Source organism: Schistocerca americana, chromosome 1 (genome assembly GCF_021461395.2).
Source record: "Schistocerca americana isolate TAMUIC-IGC-003095 chromosome 1, iqSchAmer2.1, whole genome shotgun sequence".
Classification (NCBI taxonomy): Eukaryota; Metazoa; Arthropoda; class Insecta; order Orthoptera; family Acrididae; genus Schistocerca; species Schistocerca americana.
Genome location: NC_060119.1, coordinates 254,122,694 through 254,142,053, shown reverse-complemented (window position 1 = coordinate 254,142,053; position 19,360 = coordinate 254,122,694). Strand labels below are relative to the sequence as shown.

The following is a 19,360-nucleotide window of genomic DNA, read 5'->3' as shown; positions in this document are numbered from 1 at the left end:
TCACGTAGATGTAGATGTAGATGTAGATTGACAGCTCCAAGATCATGCTCTGCATTTGGTGGGACCAGCTGGGCGTTGTGTACTATGAGGTGTTAAAACCAAGTGAAACAATCACAGTGCTTATTATCAAATGCATTTAATGTGTTTGAGCAGAGCAGTAAAGGACAAACGGCCGCAATACAGCGAGAGGCACGATAAAGTGATTTTGCAGCACGACAACGCTTGACCCAATGTTGCAAAAGAAGTCAAAACGTGCTTGGAAACATTAAAATTGGAAGTCCTACCCCACTACCGCATTCTCCAGACATTGCTCACTCTGATTATCACCTGTTTAGATCAATGGCACACGGCATGGCTGACCCAACACTTCCGAACTAATGAGGAAGTCACGAATTAGATCGATTCGTGGTTCCCTTCAAAAGATGAACAATTCTTTCGACATGGGATTCATACACTGCCTGAAAGGTGGGAGAAAGTAGTGGCCAGTGATGGAAGATACTTTGAATAATACATGTGTAAGCAATTAGTTTCATTAAAGCCTCAAATGTTGGGGAAAAAATGGCGGAAGCAAAGTTGTACACCTTGTAGTAATCTGTGTTCCAATAGAAATCATAAAAATAATTTTTGTGCTGTCATTACTAATATCAAATTGTCACAATCTTTCTTATTTTAACATATTTAGTCAACCAACATCAAAGATGTATCACTAAAGCGTGCAAAAGATATAGCAAGTGACAAAGAACACCAGGATCAACATGACGATAATTAAATCAAAACACACTTTGTTTAGACCACCATCTCATTTCTGCTGCACAATAGAGGTGATTGTATTGACACATTTTAAGTCTTCTTTGCAAGTTTATGAACAGTGGTTAACAAGATCTAAGGAACCATGGCAATGACTGTAACTGAAGACGCCACAAGAAGACACCCTATCAACAGAGTGAGTGATTATTTAAAAAAAAAAAAAAAAAAACTTATGTTAACATCAGACCAACAAATGAAGCAAATATTCCCTCATATTAAGATATGGAATCCACAGTTTTTGGGAATCATCATTACAGGAGATGAGACCTGATGCTATCAATACAATCCAGAGACCAAGCAACAGTGAATTGCTTGGTGTTCATCATCTTCCTCACGTAAAAAAAAAATTCACACACACACACTCACACACGGACGGACACGGCCATGCCCATCTAGGGGCAGTCAGGAATTAACAATCATGTGTGAATGCATGTTTGTTTTGCCTACATCTGACGAAGGATTTAGTCTGATAACTGATAATATCCAGCAGTCTTCTATCAATGTGCCTGTCCGCCACTCAAGACCTCTTCTATGTGGTAAGTAGCAATCTATCCTATTTCATATTCTTAATATAATTTTATGAATAGCAGTGCCAATATCACAAAAACTGGTAACTGGCTAAAGTGGGGGCTTAATTGCTCAACAGCAGCTGTCATTACTTCATCTATACCTGTGTTCTGCTCCCACCTGGAAGTACCGTTATCTACCAAAGAATCTATTGCACCTGCCCAACTTTGATACAATCATCACAGTCCTGGAAGCTCCACAGAATCATCTCCCCATATTAAATGCACCAAATAATACTTACTTTAAGAAGACAGGTTTGTATTCATCAGTGTAATAGATTCCTGATTCAACAGATATGTTTTGTCTTTTGTACATAATGTGTTTCTTTCACTTTTCATAAGTGGTGTAAACTACTAGAGTCATTCAACCATTGCTTCTCTTTTCAGTTGCTGGCATAGGTGACATAAGAAATGATAATGATGGAGAGCATGTATCTGCTCACTGTAGTAGTACTGTACTGCGCCAGTGTAGTGAGTGGTTGCTGGAATTATGGTCAAAGAACAAGAAGGGTGGGCTACCTTTCTCTAGTTCTGCACTTGGATCACTAGCATTCATAAGGGAGCACACTGACCTAATGACTAAACATTTCAGAGCTAAGTCAGTGAATGACACAATTGTTCCAGAAGGTAAGTGACTGCATTTACAAGAAGAGTGTAGGCAAAACACACACCCTTAGGATGTAGAATAATGAGCAGCCTTGGTACCTGTTAGAACCGTATTTGCAATTGGAAGTAAGAGTTCTCCAAACAGACCTTGTGAGAACCTTTATTGGTAAACAATATTCTGCACAGCCAGAAACAGAGTACATTAATGCTCGACATTCACAAATTCTGAAACAGCAACCAACTGGCAGTTCCTGCACATTGAAAAACTTATTCACACCTGTTACTAGTGGTTCAGTTATCTCTAATTGTGCACTGAGGTGTAGAATATCCTACTCAAAATCCAACCCTAATTCCCCCCCCAAATAGTGCTATGTTACCCTCTTAGCTTATGCAGTATCCTACCCCATCTTTGTGCTGTTGCTGCTCCCAATTCTGATTCCCTCAGATCATTCTGTGTGCACAACCCATATGAAAAACAGCCTCATACACTAACCCACCATACACTACTGCAATTCACTGACAGGAATTTTCAACCTAATCAAAGGTAGGGCCATATGTGTAATCAGGTACATCCTTCCATCTGTACTGCAGTTATTGTGCAATGTGGTGTGATAACTAACCCACTGTTGAACAACTACTTTATGGTAAACTGCTTACTCAACCATCCAAAGGTGTGCACCACCCAATTGGATCTGCCTCCCCCCCTGTCCCCCCCCCCCCATCTTCCCAGTACCAGTACTAGTACCAGTTTCTGTGAACTGTCCAGATGAGAACACCCTCCAAAACATACTCCATTATCATAGTCTCCATATTCTAAACTTTCAACTTTCACTAGTTCCCACTCTCAGCTTTTAAACTCTCTTATCTTCATTCTGTCCTCCCCCTATCATTTTCTCTTCTATTGTGTTCCTTCCCTGACTCGGCACTGCCCACCCTTACATTGCTCTACCCCTTCTATTTTTTTATTGCTACCACAAATAACCCCCCCCCCCCCCCCACACACACACACCTTTTTACCTCTTGTTTCCTACACTTCTGTCTGCCTAGGCAACCACTCGTAACCAGCACCCTTTTTTGTTTTATTTTATTTATTTGTTTATTTATTTTTGCCTTGAATATCCATTATCACATCATACCTCTCATGCATTCATTAAAAAAAATAGATTAATTGTACAGATAGCTGCTATCTACTGGTTATCAGGGCATCTCCAGTATTCCCGAGTGTCATATCCAGCAAAAAAGTTTACATATGCATTTGCTGTATTAAAAATGCAATTAAGTCTGTTTTGTCATTCTCTGATGATCCACTGTGAATATAGGACAGCGACCAGTCAAATATTTACCAAGGAAAATCGCCAAACAGCCGTATGTTTTGACAAGTTATTTTATTTAGACTACCAGTTTCAGCATCTCAGTTATGTCATCTTCAGGCTCCTATGCACTCTGTGTATAGACAACCAGATATATCGACATTTGGATAACTGTAGCCATCAATATCTGGATTCTGTGAATTCATTTTTGGAGTGTTTACTTCCAAGACTTGACAACAACTTATTGAGATGCTGAGACTGGTTGTCTAAATGAAATAACTTCTTGAAACATACGGCTCTTTGGCGAATTTCCTTGGTAAAAATGTTTTGTCATTTGTGCCTTCATAATAACAAGACCTACAAATATAACACAGATCCTGTCACACCACACGATGACAGAGAATATAAGTTGGAAAAATGTTTCCTCTGTATCTTGTGGGTTTTTTGTGATCACTGGTGGTTATTATACATAATTAATTCTATTCCGTGTAAACTGGATTCATCCATAAATAGTGTTTTTGGAAGCAAATCACAAATGGTACTTAATCAGTAACAAACTTAAAATCAAGCACTATTGTTTATAATGTAACAATGTTGCACACACAAGCTTTCTGCACACAATTCTTGCCATGCCTATGTCCACTGAAGAAAGGAAGGGGTTTAATGACCCTTTGACAAGTTCATTAGAGACTGAGCACAAACTTGGATCTCAAAAAGGATGATAAAGGAAATTGGTCGTTTCCTTTTCAAGGGAAACAACCTGACATTTTCCTTCAGCAACTTTTGGAAGAACCACAGGAAACTGAGCCTTACCACTGTGCCACCTCACCTGGAGTGTCCATCAAACCTTTAGAAAAGCAGAGAATCACTGCCTTCTAGTTTCAGGACCTCAATCGATTATGTTAACAACATGTTGCTGTCACTGCACATTTCATTTTTTCAGCTCTCTGAAGTTATTACTAAGCCTATATCTCCATTACAGAATTGCTGCAAACATATCGTTGGCTAGTAAGTTGGCTGCTGCAGGCAACAGAAGAGAAACTAAGGAAACAAGGCCGTCAGCTTTCTGAATGTGAAGTGTTCTGTGCAGCACCACTGGCAAGAGCATATATCGAAGTAAGTTTGTTGTGTAGCTGTAAAGTCTTGTAATAGCATAAGTGTTATTACTAAAAGATAGTGATACCATTCTCACTGTTGTGTTGGATCTCTTTGATTTTCTTCATGCTTAAAGGATTTAAAGTCAGTGCCAAGATATCAGTTTCATTAAAGCAGTATGGCACACTTCCAAAAAACACTAAAAAATTAACTTTGAAGATTTGATGATCCAAGGGCTGAATTAGTGCAAGAATTTAGAATAATAGAGAACTGAAGAACCCTGATAGTGTAACATATTCATTTGTTATAAGTACAGCTGGATTGATACAATTTATACCTCACAATGTCTAGCTGATGGAGTTCTACCTGACTGCCTTCCGTGACCACCCAGCATATCATATCCAACAGAGTGTTTTTAAGGGAAGAGGAGCATGGCAAACTAAATGCATTATCTTGCAAGATCCTTAGTTGACATCTTTGATAGTACAGAATTGGAAAAGGATGCAAGTTACATGCCACACAGTACCTTAGTTTTACAGTGGCAAAATCACACACAAGAATTTTATTTCTTAGCATTACATCACTTATACAGTGACCTTGCTGATTTACTTGGCAGATTAAAGCCAAAATCATTAATATAACCAGGAAACACAGCTGGATTCAGAATTAGATCAAGGGGCATCACATGCATGTGGGAACACGTCACCATGACAGGAGCTGCAAATAATATGTAGGAATCTAATAGAGAACTATCAGTAAAATGACAGAACTGTACCTTGCATTTCATTTAATGCAAGCAAGTGAACCATGAAGCAACATTTCATCAAGCAGTCCTCCACTGAACTTGATGGCTGCACTGTTTTTGAGGAACGGCTGCAGAAGATAGGCAACCTGACAACAATTACAGAGACACAAAAATATAGAATTCATGAAATCCTTTTCAAAAGAAGAATTGCTCTGTGTCCTCAAAAATGGCTCCACAGAATGAGGTTGCAGGAACTGACAGCCGGTGGCTGAGATTAAATTATTTACAGAATGGCAAATGTCCAGTCAAAAATGGTGTTGCAGGAAATGATAGAACTGTATCAAAAGACAGCCAATCCTGGATGCAAAATGACCGACATTGTAGCGGAATGTTGAGATCTTGGGAAGCTCACACACTCCTGGTGGTGACTTTTTCAGACCTTCAAAAAGTGTACAACAGACTCAAATAGAACTCCCATTTCTATGTCACATATAAACCAGATTTTGACAGAGCATTTACCACTGTAAACAAATGTATGCTCACTGCTAGAACCAAAATCATTTGACATCTTCACAGCCCATATCCAACTCTGAAGGGGCTTGAGACAGGGCTGTCCTTTGTCAGCCTGACTATGCCCCAAACATTTAAGAACCCTGCTGAAGTGCCTGTGAGATGAACTGTCAGGAATTAGCATCTTTGGTGTAAAAACTGTTGTACACATTTTTGCTAATGACCTTAGCAGTTCACTGAACAGCCAAGACTGTGACAAGTGAGTTGAACAAATCATAGATGAGTATCAGCACACAAAAATAAATCTGCCATTATCACCCTGGGTCCAACAGTTCAACGTGGTAATCTGAGAACCAATAGAATGCAGTTGACTCAAGATGCCAATTGCTTAATGGTCATTATAGCTATGCAAGAAGACAAGATAGAACAGTATTAGAGAGGAAGAGTATGACTAATTGAATCTTTGTTATGGAAATAGCATCTGCACTACTTGAACCTTACAGTCTTGTGAAATTCAGTCACATTGCAACTATCTTCCATATGCCATGCAGTTTTGCAAGATAGGTCATGGCATCAATGGTGTAGCACACATGGAGTCCAAATCTTTTTCAGATTACCCTTTCTTACAATTGTCTTCCCCTCTACCACAGTAGAAGCCTTGGCTTGCACAACCTTTGTAAACACTGTATGGCCTCACATATTTATTAATAACAACAAAGGTAGTAGAACAGGGACATGGTTCAGTACATGTCAGTCTATAGATGCCAGGTTGCCGATAAACCTCGATGTAGTCCGATCAGCACAAACTATTAGGGGTGTTCAAAAGAAAATTCCAAAGCAACACTGCAAGTATAATTGAAGTATTTATTCAAAAGTAATCACCGGAGGCTTAAGCACAATTATCCCACTGTTTCATGAGCCAAAGGATTCCCTGTTCCCAGAATTCATGTGGCCAGTCCTCCACTGAGTCCTTAATTTTGTTATCTGAGATGAAGCACTTCCTTTTGCGACCAAACACATCGAATTCGCAGGATGAGATGTCTGGGATGTGGGACAACTGCATCCACACTACAGTTGCCCGAGACTGCATTCATGTGTGTGAGTTGTGTTTATCTTTGTGTGCGTGTGGGGGGGGGGGGGGGGGGGGGGGAGAACCTGTTTTTAATTAAGACCTTATGGGCCAAAAGCTTTATTTGTGACAGTCTTTTTGTTATGCCTATGTGTGACTCAGCATTTCCGCTTTATGGTGAGTGGCAACTTTCTTTTTCATAATATTGTTACATTCCATCCTGGATTTTTCATTCTTTTGCTTTATTATTTGGAGCTTAATTACAAAGATCAAAACATCCTGCAACAGCCAATGATGTGACTTTGGTTTGTAGTGTGGATTGCTCCCCTCACGATCAGCACCATTATCACCTTGTGGCCAGACTGGATACTTTTTTATGCCACCAAGCATAATGATTATGTTTGGCTAACAGGAATCCTGACATTTTTGTAATTATATTCAGTAGAGCAACTGTACAAAAATGCCTTGAACGTTATTGACTTCAACATTCGAACTTCAGGAAGCAATCCAAAGGCAACAACAAACAACTTTTTCATAATTACATATATGTTGTTCTTGATGAGCTCATACTAGAACAAGAAGCAAAGGCTTCTGCAGCCTTGGTGTCTCACCTACTTAACGAAATAGGGTGGGGGGGACTGACATGCCACTGCAACTTGGAGGTTACAGTACAGCATTTCATATACACCTGTGTGTTATTCCAATCCTATAAACAAAACTCAAGATGCTGTACATCAGGTAACGGTACTATTTTGACATATTTATTAGGAAAAGTGCTGTCGTGCCAGAAGTTCAGTGTGGCAGATAGATCATCATTAAGTTGCATACAGAATGTCCACAATTTTGAGCTATTAATTCAAAATCATCAACTAGCTGGTCAAGAAATTATTTAAAAAATGCATTTAATGCCAACATAATCACAGATCTCCTGAGAGGATTTTTGTTGAAATTGATAATTGTGTTTTGTCATTTGTGTCTGTAAAACAACAAGGCTACAAATGCACCACTTGTCAAGTACCACCACACAATGAAACAGAAACGAAGTTAGAAATATGTTTCCCCGGCATCATGTGTGATTTAATTCTCATTAGGTACCTGTTAATTTTTATTTGAATTCTATATTTATTATCAAATTTAACTCTCAAATACAAATACTGAACCTTAATTTTTTTAGTAAAAAACATGGTTTTAATTAGCAGTAGCATGAAAATGTGAGTATTCATACTAAATTAAAATTTGCCGCAAAAAGTTGACAAAAATGAAAATATTATTTCATCATTATTATGATCACAATACTTTTTCATTGAAACAGTGGAATAACAACAATTATGTTACACTTTTTAAGTATTTCATATCATGTAGTTAATTCAATTTAGCATAATTTTTGCATTAACACAGTAATTTTTTACCAACTTTATTATCCGAATTAAGATTTTTTTAAAAAATTTGTTATTGTTTGATTGAGTTACTTAAGAATTTCCTCTGTTTACCTGGGGCAGCTTGAATATTTACTATGAGATGCACTATTGATTTGTGACATTCTAATTATGCAGGGTCACAGTTATTGAACTATGTGGGGAAAAAAAACATAAATTAGCTAGAAACTACTGTGTGAACACACTTAATTCAACATGTAAACATCACTACAGATATTCAGATGTTTGATCTGCCTGCCATCATTGACAATGATGTGGCACAGACAAATAGCAAAATTCTGCATAACCCAATGAAGTGTCGGAACATCGATGCTGTCGATGACCTGAATGGCTGTTTTCAGCTCAGAAATGGTTTTGGTGTTACTGCTTTACACCTTGTCTTTAATACAGTCCCACAAAAAGAAGTTGCATATGTTCAGATCTGGAGAAAAGGGTGGCCAATCAAGGCCCATGCCAATGGCCTCTGGGTACCACAGAACCAGAATGCGGTCGCCAGAGTGCTCCTCCAGGACATCAAACACTCTCCTCCTTTGATGGGGTTGAACCCTGTCTTGCATGAACCACATCTTGTTGAAACGAGAGTCACTTTGGATAATGTGGATGAAATCATCTTCCAAAACCTTCACGTACAGTTTGCTGGTCACCGTGCCATCAAGGGATATCACACTGGTTATTCTGTGACTGGACATTGCACACCACACAGTCACCCCTTGAGAGTGAAAAGACTTCATGATCACGAAATGTGGGTTCTCAGTCCCCCAAATGTGCCAATTTTGCTTATTGATGAACCCATCCAAATGAAAGTGGGCTTTGTCATTAAACCAAACCATACTAACTCCCATCATGCCCCATGACCAACCGTGCAGTTTGAAAATCCTAACGCAAGCTATGATTTTATTTCATAGTTCAATAATTCTTACCATGTATATGGGTGATGTATTTCACTGGTGTGTTCGCTCGATGTGCTGTAACACAAAGGTGAACTGAATGTACTATATCAATCACCCTCACTCTTTCCACTTCATGATGTCTTAACAGCCAGTATTGTCCTGGAGTGGAATAAATGAACCACAACCTTCATCAGGATTTCAACATCCTTTCACCATGCCCATAAATTAGTAACATCTGACCCAAAATCCTTCCCACCCCTCCTAAAGTCAAATTCTGGTGCCTACCCAATTCACAAAGTCCTAGTCCATCCTTACATGTCGCCTACTCCTATCCCCCAGCCACATAGGTCATATCCTGATGGAAGACCCAATGTGAAACCTGTCACATTTCACCGCCCAGTGCATCCTGTTCCAGGCTTATCATATCCCATTAGAGACAGGGCCACCTGCAAAAGCAATAATGTGATATACCAGCTCTGCTGCAATTTCTGCACAGCATATTATGGGGGTATGGCTTCCAGACAACTGTCCACTCCAATGAATGGTCACTGCCAAACTGAAACGTAGAGCAGAGTTGATCCCCGAGAAGTGGAACATGCTGCTGAGCACACCATGCTCAATTTCAAAAGTCTCATCCAGCCATCCAGTTTTAGGTTTTCTGTGGTTTCCTTAAATTGCTGCAGGCAAATGCCAAGATGGTTAAAGTAAAAAGGCATGGCCAATTATCTTATCCATCCGTGAAACTTTCCAAGCTGCTTTCTGTGAAAGTCAACAGGATGTTAAAACCCTAATCTTCCTTCCTTTCCTCCAGCACCAGCTTTTCTGAAGTGCATGGATGCAACACACCCTTCATTCCTGTAATCCTCTTGGACTCAATCTCATGATAGCTCCCTGCCCCTCACATGCCTCCTACCTAAGGACCCTAATTTCACTCATCCTGACATGCATACGATCTTCCCTTTCCTCTTTTCTGCCACCCACTCCCAGCCCATTCCCCCACATCATCATCATCATCATCATCATCATCATCATCATCATAATCATCATGTGCTGCATGAACTCACTAGTGTTGGTGTCTGTGTGTCTCATTCCCATCCTGTACGTCTGCCGCCTCCCTCTGAACCATCAACTCACCAACCAGCCTTCCCACTGCTTCCTGCCTCCTGTCTCCCCTCTACCACTCCACACAATTCATCCTCTCACTCTAGGCAATCTATAGAACTTCAGTCCTGGCAGTGTGCATTCAGCTGACACATTGTACAGGTATGTGTGTGTGTGTGTGTGTGTGTGTGTGTGTGTGTGTTTGTTTGTTTGTTTTTCAGTTGTGTTTTTATGTCTGTCGATAACTCAAAACTTCTACTATCTGGTAAGTTGTTACCTTGGTGTCTTTACTCGTAAATTCTTTAGATTCTGTCTGAACTTCCCATACCATAAACATTATTTCTGCATTTGTATGTTATTAGCAATGCCATTGTTTACTCTGCATAAGTCATAATACATAAACTGATTAATGTGTCCCTAGATGTGAATATTTAAAATGACACATCTCTGCCAACAATTTCAGCATATACATACAAGATACAATATGCATAAGAGATTATTTAAAATTGTCATTCAGACTCAAGAATGAAAGGGACTCACGTTTCACCTCAAGGAGAGACGTGCCTCCCCCTCCCCAAAACAGAGGGAGGGAGAGGGGTCTCTGTCTTCCCTCTGAGTGACCTGCCTTCCCTTTTTAACATTTACCAAACTATACCTCTCTCCTATCCATGGAAGGAATTATCAGTTATTGGAAAGTAGGAAGTCAGCCTGTCTAGCAGTATTAAAAATTTCGCCCCCTAGCCAGAAATTCTGTTTCATAATTTTATAGTTTTCTGGAGTGAGTTTCCCTTTTGATACAAGACTGTGTAACTGTCTTTCAGCATACAAATTAATACTTCATGTATTGCTGTTAACCTTTTATCTTTAGATTATATTCCACAGTTAATAGCTTTGACTCTGTTATTATAAATAATTGCATAGTACATTAATTATAATAGTTTGTATGAAAGACTGTAGTTTCAAGGATATACCATTTTATAAAACTGACATATTGAGTTGCATGGACTGACATGCCCATTCCAAGTTTTTTATGATATAAATGTTATAATTTATTTTGTCAGTACTTATTTCCTTCTTTATAATTTTCCATTTTGCTTTTTATTTATTTTCCAAGTTTTCAATAAGATACTACTAACAGGGGATTCAAAGAATGGAGAAACAGTGTTCTTTCCACTGTGGACACCTTTGTGAATCTAGAGGACTAACTTTTAATCCTGAGACTAATATCCATAAATCTTGAGACCAGTTCAGTTCTTTTAAAATTTTCCAGTCATCCCAGAGTAATTAATACAGTTCTCATAACATTCTTGAGCTACAGTATAACTTTGGTTGCTGTCTGGACCTTACCTTGGTGCTTCCTGTTAAAATATCTCTTTTGCACTACCTCACTTATAGCTACTGCATCTGTATCATCGAAAAGTCCAGTTTCTTCAAAAGGGATATCACTCATGGGCTAACTTCATCATATAAAAACTTAGCATTGTTGGCTGTCATATGTACAAAATATTGAGCACAGATAAACAATATACAAGGTAGGAAGCTAAGAAAGGAAACCGCAGATATATTTAAAGCACATAATTACATCGGCATGTGGTTTCCACTAAGTTAAAGGGTTCGGGCAGTGAATTTTTTGACATATGCAAGTAATTTTTAATGTTTATTGTTGTTGAATTATTGACACTTTTTAAAAATATAGATATATAGTTTTTACGTGGCACTGGAAAGAGGATTACAGAAAGTATGTAATGTGACCAAATCATAACAAGATAATAGCGCTGCAAGACACTGTCAGGCTGTTAAGAAAAGAGATCCCACAAATATATCGTTCATCTGTTTTTTATCTAAATGCTAGCCTTGAGCAATGATGCATGCTGTAAAACAATTTCAGCAGACAATATGTGTATAGAATTTCATCTGGACTTGTCCCTGCACAGGCCACAGCTATAAGGCAATTCATATCTTTGGCAGTTGTCATTCTTTGCTTGTAGACATTTTAATTTTCCACATAAATGAAAGTGCAGAGCTGTATAGGTCATTTTGTTTTTCCTGAAGGACTGGCCCAACAATCTCCAAACGTTCTGTTAAGAGGGTCTGTGATTATCTGTGTAGAATGGGTGGGATATCAATCATGTTGGTGCCATATAGATTCCCTTTTGTCCTGTGAAATGTCTTGCAACAATTGTGCCTTTTCTGTTGGGCATGGTAGATACTCATTTTCATTGAGTCCCATCAGTAAAACAGTCACCAATTATGTGATTCTTGAGAAGTGCCCACCACTTGTTGATAGGCCAAGGCTGTTATTTTTGGAAATTTGTGGTCAGTTCCTGTGGGACCAAACTGCTGAGGTTATCAATCCCTAGGCTTACACACTACGCAATCTGACTTAAACTAAGTTACACTAAGGACTCGAACCTCCAATGGGAGGAGATGTGTGAACCATGGCAAGGCGCCGTAGATCGTGCAGCTACCCCATGCGACTGGCTGTTATTTATTCATTTCTCTCAGCCAGTGTAACAGTAGTGTGTTTTGCAAACATTGATTTGTCCAAAGTTCGTAAAGGATTCTTCATCTGTAAACAAAATTTCGCACAGAAACAGAAGATCTCTTTGCAGTTTTCATAGACACCATTTACAGAACTGTAACCAATTTTGAAAGTCATTCATTTGAAGCTGTTGATGGAGAAAAATGTGGAAAGGGTCAAGTGCATAGAATTAATTTTCACTCTGCAACAGAGTGTGCACTAACCTGAAACTTCCTGATGGATTAAAACTGTGTGCCAGACCAGGACTCAAACCTGACATCTTTGCCTTTCGTGACTGAATTATCCTAGCATGATGAACAACCCACCTCACAGCTTTACTTTTGCCAATACCTCATATCTCTTATCTTCTAAAGTTGACAGAAATTCTCCTGCAACCTTGTGGGACTAGAATGCCTGGAAAAAAGGATAAGCTGTGAGGGCAGGTCATGAGTCATCCTTGGATGATTAGTTGCTGGAGCACTTGCTCACAAAAGGCAAAGGTCCCAGGTACAAGTCCCAGTCAAGCACACAATTTTAGCCTGCCAACAAGTTTCAGGATTAAGGGTGTTGGGTTGTAATATTCACAGGACATTTCCTTGGCTGATCTCAGTCACACATCACACTGCTTCAGAGTGACATGTGGATTGTGCATTACTGCTGCTAAAATGGCTGTTATATTTCTCTAATCAATTCCTATACATTTTTGTTCACGTATTTTATTCTTACCTTTCAGCATACAGCTACATCACTGCCCTAACAGTTTGGTGACATTCATCTTAAACTTCACTTTTTGTCTGCACATTGTGAAAGTCTGAATAGCTTGATCACTCCAGCAGCAAAGCAAAGACTGATAGGTTTCAAGTACACAAGTGAACATACCAATTATACTGAGTTATATAATATACTGAGTTATATGTTTGCATACATTTGGTACAGTAGGGCAATTGTTTGCGTCACTGTTACATTGTTACTGTTTGATCAAGCTACACAACTTATATCACTAAAGCTCTCTTCGAATGCTCTTTCCAATTGTACACAATAAAGTATACAGTTCCATAAAAAATAACAAAAGTCCAAAATACGCCACTGTTATAATTCAGCAGCTATGATATTTTATTAATGCCTGTCAGGAAATTAGCAACATGTTCCACTATAACTTCTTGAAAACCACACATTGGTGTGAGTGTAGTTGTGGTAGCCTGTTTTAACTACCTCACTGTGTATATGTCACACAAAATGGAGCTGCAATACACATTCTGTGAGAATGTGAAAGTTAACATAATGTTTGCAGATAGTTTAGACACTTTCTCCCACTACTACTGTTTCAAATCACTAAAGTTGGACCGGCGGATCAACACACAAATGGTTTCCATTATATGCATGCCATTAATTAACATATAATGGCTTTTACTGTATTTCTTTCAGAATTCATATTTTTTCCAAACCACCCCACTCATCTTGAAAAGTTGTATGAGTCTTGTGATAACTATGTCCCATCTTTGACTAATCTACCATATATCTCAGGCTTTTTAATGACCCTCTTGTTTTTTTTAACTTATCTCTTATTATTGTGTTAATTTATTTTTAACTGTAATTTTTACTGCTCTGCCCCTCTTCATTCTGTACTATTGTTATGCCTTTGACTTCCAAGTGACTTTTTCTATTTAGATTTCAATAAATTTTCCACTTATCACCCTCTGCTATACTTCTAATATTGTTTTGGTAACTGCCTCTTTTTCCTCAAACTTAACTGTATTGCATTTAATTGGCAGAAATGTGAAAAAATATAGTGCTCATTTTTAGGTTAAAAATACACAAAAATAAACATGCTTAAACTGCCACTTTGCCAGGGGAAAAAGAAATAAGCACTATTGGATCAGTTATCGAAGAACTATTTTGAGTGAAAAAATAGTTTATGGCTTGTGGTTAAAAACCTTGAAGGCAAAACTCAATTTCAGAAGTCTGTATATGCACTTGTGCTTGTTGAATATAAAGTGATTCAAGAAATTCATAGATTACTTTGTTTTCAGTACCTAGTAAAGCCACTGTCAATAATATTAATCTTCTGTTTCAGCACTTTATCTTGCAGAAATTTGTGGAAAAAGCAAACAGTGCAAACAATCATTCTGTGAAGGTTGTTCTCCGTAAACTGTGTTCCCTGTATGGTGTATGGTCTCTTGAAAAGCACCTGCCCTTCCTCTACCAAGGTACATACAAGATAATGAAATGTGATGAATAAGTTACCAAAACTATACCTTATAATAGAAACTGAGTAGCGGAACTACAATAATTTGCAATGAGAAAGTTATAGTTAATACCTTTGCTCAGACACTATGAGAATTACTTACATCTTATCTCACTTCTGCTGTTTATGACTAGTAATTATTTTTAACAGGTGGCTACATGAGTGACCGTGAGCCAGCACATTTCATACAAGAAGGCCTCTTACAACTCTGTGAACAACTGAAATCTGAAGCTATTAGTCTGGTGGATGCTCTGGCCCCTCCAGATAGGCTTTTGTCATCTGTGTTGGGACAGTCTGATGGACATGTATATCGTAATATGCAAGCTTCATTCTTCAGCAATCCACAGACCTTTGAACGGCCAGCTTGGTGGAAAGATGTTGTGTTTTGGCAGCACTCAAAACTCTGAAGAATTTTCTATGAAATGGCTTGAATTTCATATTTGATGTTCATATACAAAATAATTCACTCTCAGGTGATTGGAATTATGTATATAAATTAGTTTCCTCATGCACAAAGAACAGTATACCTACTGCCTATTTATAAAACATTAAGTTGGCTTAAAACTGGGACTTACATATTCATATTTTTTATAGAAAACCTTTCACAAACATTCTTTTACAAAAAGAAACTTAAATCAGTTACTTGAACTGGAGATTATAAGAGAGAGACACTTTTAGTATCACTTCAAAATGTGTCCCAGTGTCATGCGGAACTTAAGAAACAAGTAGCTCTCACTTTCTGCAGTCCCAGTGTTAGACGTATAATGGGAGGTGAACGAAACTGCTTACATGTGAATAAAAAGAGACAGAAGGAATTCATGTTTTAGTACAGCAACCAATATGGTTGTGATTCATTTACTCTGAAGATACATTTTTAAGTCAGAAATAAGATTGATAATATCTGCCACTTGAATGTTTAATTCTTACTACTGAAAAAGAAAGTGGTCAATAGAAAGATTTGTACAAAGCTATATTTTTAATAAGAATATATTTTTTATATGTGGTGAAATAAAATTTTATATTTGTCTATTTTTAAAGGGGGTATTTTTGTACACTTGAACAATTATGTGATTGAATAAATAATATATCTTGCTGTTGGATTTTTGCCTGTTGGCTAGCCACGTGATTATATTTGTCATAATTTAAGTTAAATTTTGATGAATTATGCTACTTCTCCATCTGTTTCTACATCAGTGGTATTTCCACTTCAGTAATAGTACTTTTTTATATTTGGTACCAAAAAGTTGCTTTCTCTGAAATAGACTGGATCATCAGGAAATTTACATTTATGTACATTTGTAGATTATTAGAACAATACTATGAAATACTAGTATACATGCAGCAAAAGGGGTTGAAAACTTTTATGTTTGATGTACATATTGGTTACTGACATGCACAGAATAACATACAAAAACCAACTGAGCACAATATGACTTTCAACAGTGAAAACAGTACACATAAAACCCACTAAAAATACAGTACACAGCATCTTATTTGGTTTACAAGTTGTGTGTAAAGTTTTGATACCCTTACAGTACATTATATGTAGTACACAGCATATTATTTGATGTACAAGTTGTGTGTAAATTTTTGATACCCTTACAGTACATTATATGTAGTAGTAGGGCCAGAGATCTCTCTCTATGCACACAGTACATAAAAAATTTTTACCGGATGTTGCATGATGGAAAATTAAAGTTCAGATAATTAGGTCTAGAACACAGAATTTTCTTCTCTAAAATTGCTTCACTAGAGAAAGTCACATAGCAGTTCCTACTTAAGAAAATTACAAGGGTTCAAAAATAAAGGAATAAGAGAAATTCAGTTCTTATATATGAACATTGCCTGGTTCAAAAATTACTTATAAAGGATGATCAAAAAGTTTCCATCCAGAGTCAGTATGCCGATCAGGCAAAATTGCCATGAGCATTGAGGCAATTGTCCCATCAATGCACCATGTTGAAGATACTCATTTGGTAAAACACTGTATCCTTCTAAGTGAAGAAATCCATAACTTCCTCCTGTACATTCTCATCTGACAAGAGTCTTCAGCCCTTCAAGGTCTTTTTGCAGGGATCAGAGGCATGATAATCACATGGGGAGATATGGATATAGGTCTCAGTAGTGTTGCACTTGAGTTGGTGTAACTTCTGCATTATAACATTTGCAATATGAGGACATGTGTTGTTATGAAGCAGCAGCACCCTTTGTCACATTTGTTTTCAACAGATATGATGTCCCATATGCATTCTTCATTCTCAAACTGATGCCTATCACAGATTGCCCTCTAGCAGTCAACAAAAGAACAATTGCACATTGGTCCTGTTTGGAAGCAATTGGTAATAACGTCTCCATAGTTCATGTTCCTGCATTTGCCTCGCACATGATTGCCAAATTCATCTCCTGCCCACATGTCAGTACTTCTGTACTCATGTTGGAATAGCAGTATATTGCATATATGATTAATAATATTTGTGCCTACACCAGCTAAATGTATTCGAATGAAATATATGGGAAGCTGATGCTTTCTAGTTATATTAAATAGCTACTGTTCATTTGAAACTGGTAGCTTAATATATATGTAAATGGTATTTTTCAAAGAAAATAGTTATGTACATCTGTTACAATAAAGGTCTGTTTGTGTTACACTACTACTTATGATGCAGTTTATTCTAAACATTGCTGTTTGCTACATAATTAGAAATTTTCACTCCTGAATCTAGGCAATCCGGTAATTTTTAGGTGTAGTGGCTGATGGAGATTTATTTATAATTCTCTTTTGAGTTTGTAGGGATTCCCAACTACGTGGTTTATATTAGATGGGGGGTTGTTGAATACCTTAGTGACAGAGTATGGAACTCATATTTGAACCCATATACAGAGGCAGAGTCTGCATAATAATTATTTTGTGTTTTGTAGTGTGATTATGGAATTCATAATTCAGCAGAAACTGATTTTTATGATCGGCAACAGATACCATTAAGAAGTAAATGCTCAAGGAAGTGAGCATAATAACTCCAAGACCCTTAACACATTGACCGCTGCACATTTAACACTGGATGTTTCACCATCAGGCCAGCAATCAAGCATAACACTCTGCTCTGACCAGTGATGGCCTCGTGGCAGTCAATGTGTTCAAGAGGTCTCCATAAGATGTACAATCATCTCTTTTACACAATATTATTATTACCTGCTTTTGGTCAATAAATATTTATTTACTTTAGGTGCATTTCTCCATAATTCCATACGACCACATAAAGTGAAGGTATGTAAAATGAGCAAGTTGACACACTTGGTTTAGATCAGCAACTTTAGGTGCAAAGCTTCTCAAAGGTCTTTTGCACCATTCCCCGTCACCGTATTTTAATTTGTTACCCAACTGAATCCCAAGGAACTTTGCATGCATGCTATGTTCCATTTTGGGTACGGTCAACAATGGATATTTCTAGTACTACCGGGTCTTTTTTGCTTCTTTGAAATTGCATAATATGACTCTTTATGAAATTATGACATTGACTTCAGTGAACCAGTTATATGCCTGTTCAACTATCATTTGGTTTATGTCTGATAAGATTCACTATGGGGCCTTGTTAGCATACTTGTACCAGCAGCAGACATTGCAGTTGTGGAACCATTGTTTAAAGATCATTTGTAGCCTATTGGTTAAGAACAAGAACGGACCCAGCACCAGTCTTTGTAGTCATCATATGTTTTGTTCCCCATTTGGAGTTTACTTCTATTCCTGTGACATAATCTATCACTATAACCTTCTGCTTTCTGTTAGGTAAGACTTTTATGCAAGAGGGATCCCATTACATTTTAGTTTGTCTAGTAGATTTAATGATTCTCACAATAAAAGGTATTTACAGGTCACAGAATATATGTAGATGGTAATTTTTTCATGTTTGTTTCTGCTAGGACTTGGTTTCTGAGCTCTTGCATGACTGTCTCTATTGAGAATCTTTTGCAAAAGTCAAACTGAGAGATTTGCGACAACAATGAGGAAGTAATCACTGGCTCTGGAGGACAGTGATTTCAGTGTGTGATCATTTTTGCCAGTTATGTTTTGAGCGCTTAACTTCACTCACATCACTATTTTTATTTGTTTCTCGATTAATAATGTTCCATACTGTTTTATTCCTGGGTGTTCATTTTTTGTATGTTTTAATTAAATGTTTTTTTTAATGCCATACCAGAAGATTTTACAGTGCTAGTGGTAATGGAGATTCAGTTTTTGGGTAAGCTTGTCCTCTGTACTAAGTAGAGCTCTCTTCCAAGAACAAGATACATTAACCCAATGGTTTATACAGCCAGCTCACAGGTTTCAAGTCCATTATTACACTGCCTATAGTAAAACAGGCTGAGCAATCTATATTTCTTCTTCTTTGGTAATAGATGGCATGACATGTTGTATACCACTGGAAAGCTGAGAAATCGATCTGTTTAGTGGTGTATAACA

At 37.7% G+C, this 19,360-nt stretch overlaps 1 protein-coding gene across 3 annotated transcripts in view; it reads left to right on the top strand.

Annotated features, from left to right (window-relative positions):
- The window catches only part of LOC124560828 (peroxisomal acyl-coenzyme A oxidase 3-like), an 86,343-nt gene extending 70,355 nt beyond the window's left edge, over positions 1-15,988 (top strand). For all 3 annotated transcript variants that reach the window (XM_047130932.1, XM_047130931.1, XM_047130934.1), the window contains 4 exons: positions 1,761-2,000; positions 4,272-4,405; positions 14,731-14,863; positions 15,052-15,988. In XM_047130932.1, coding sequence (XP_046986888.1) covers positions 1,761-2,000; positions 4,272-4,405; positions 14,731-14,863; positions 15,052-15,308 — 764 coding nt within the window. In that variant the 3' untranslated portion in view covers positions 15,309-15,988. The remainder of the gene's footprint in view (positions 1-1,760; positions 2,001-4,271; positions 4,406-14,730; positions 14,864-15,051) is intronic.
- Positions 15,989-19,360: the final 3,372 nt, after the last annotated feature.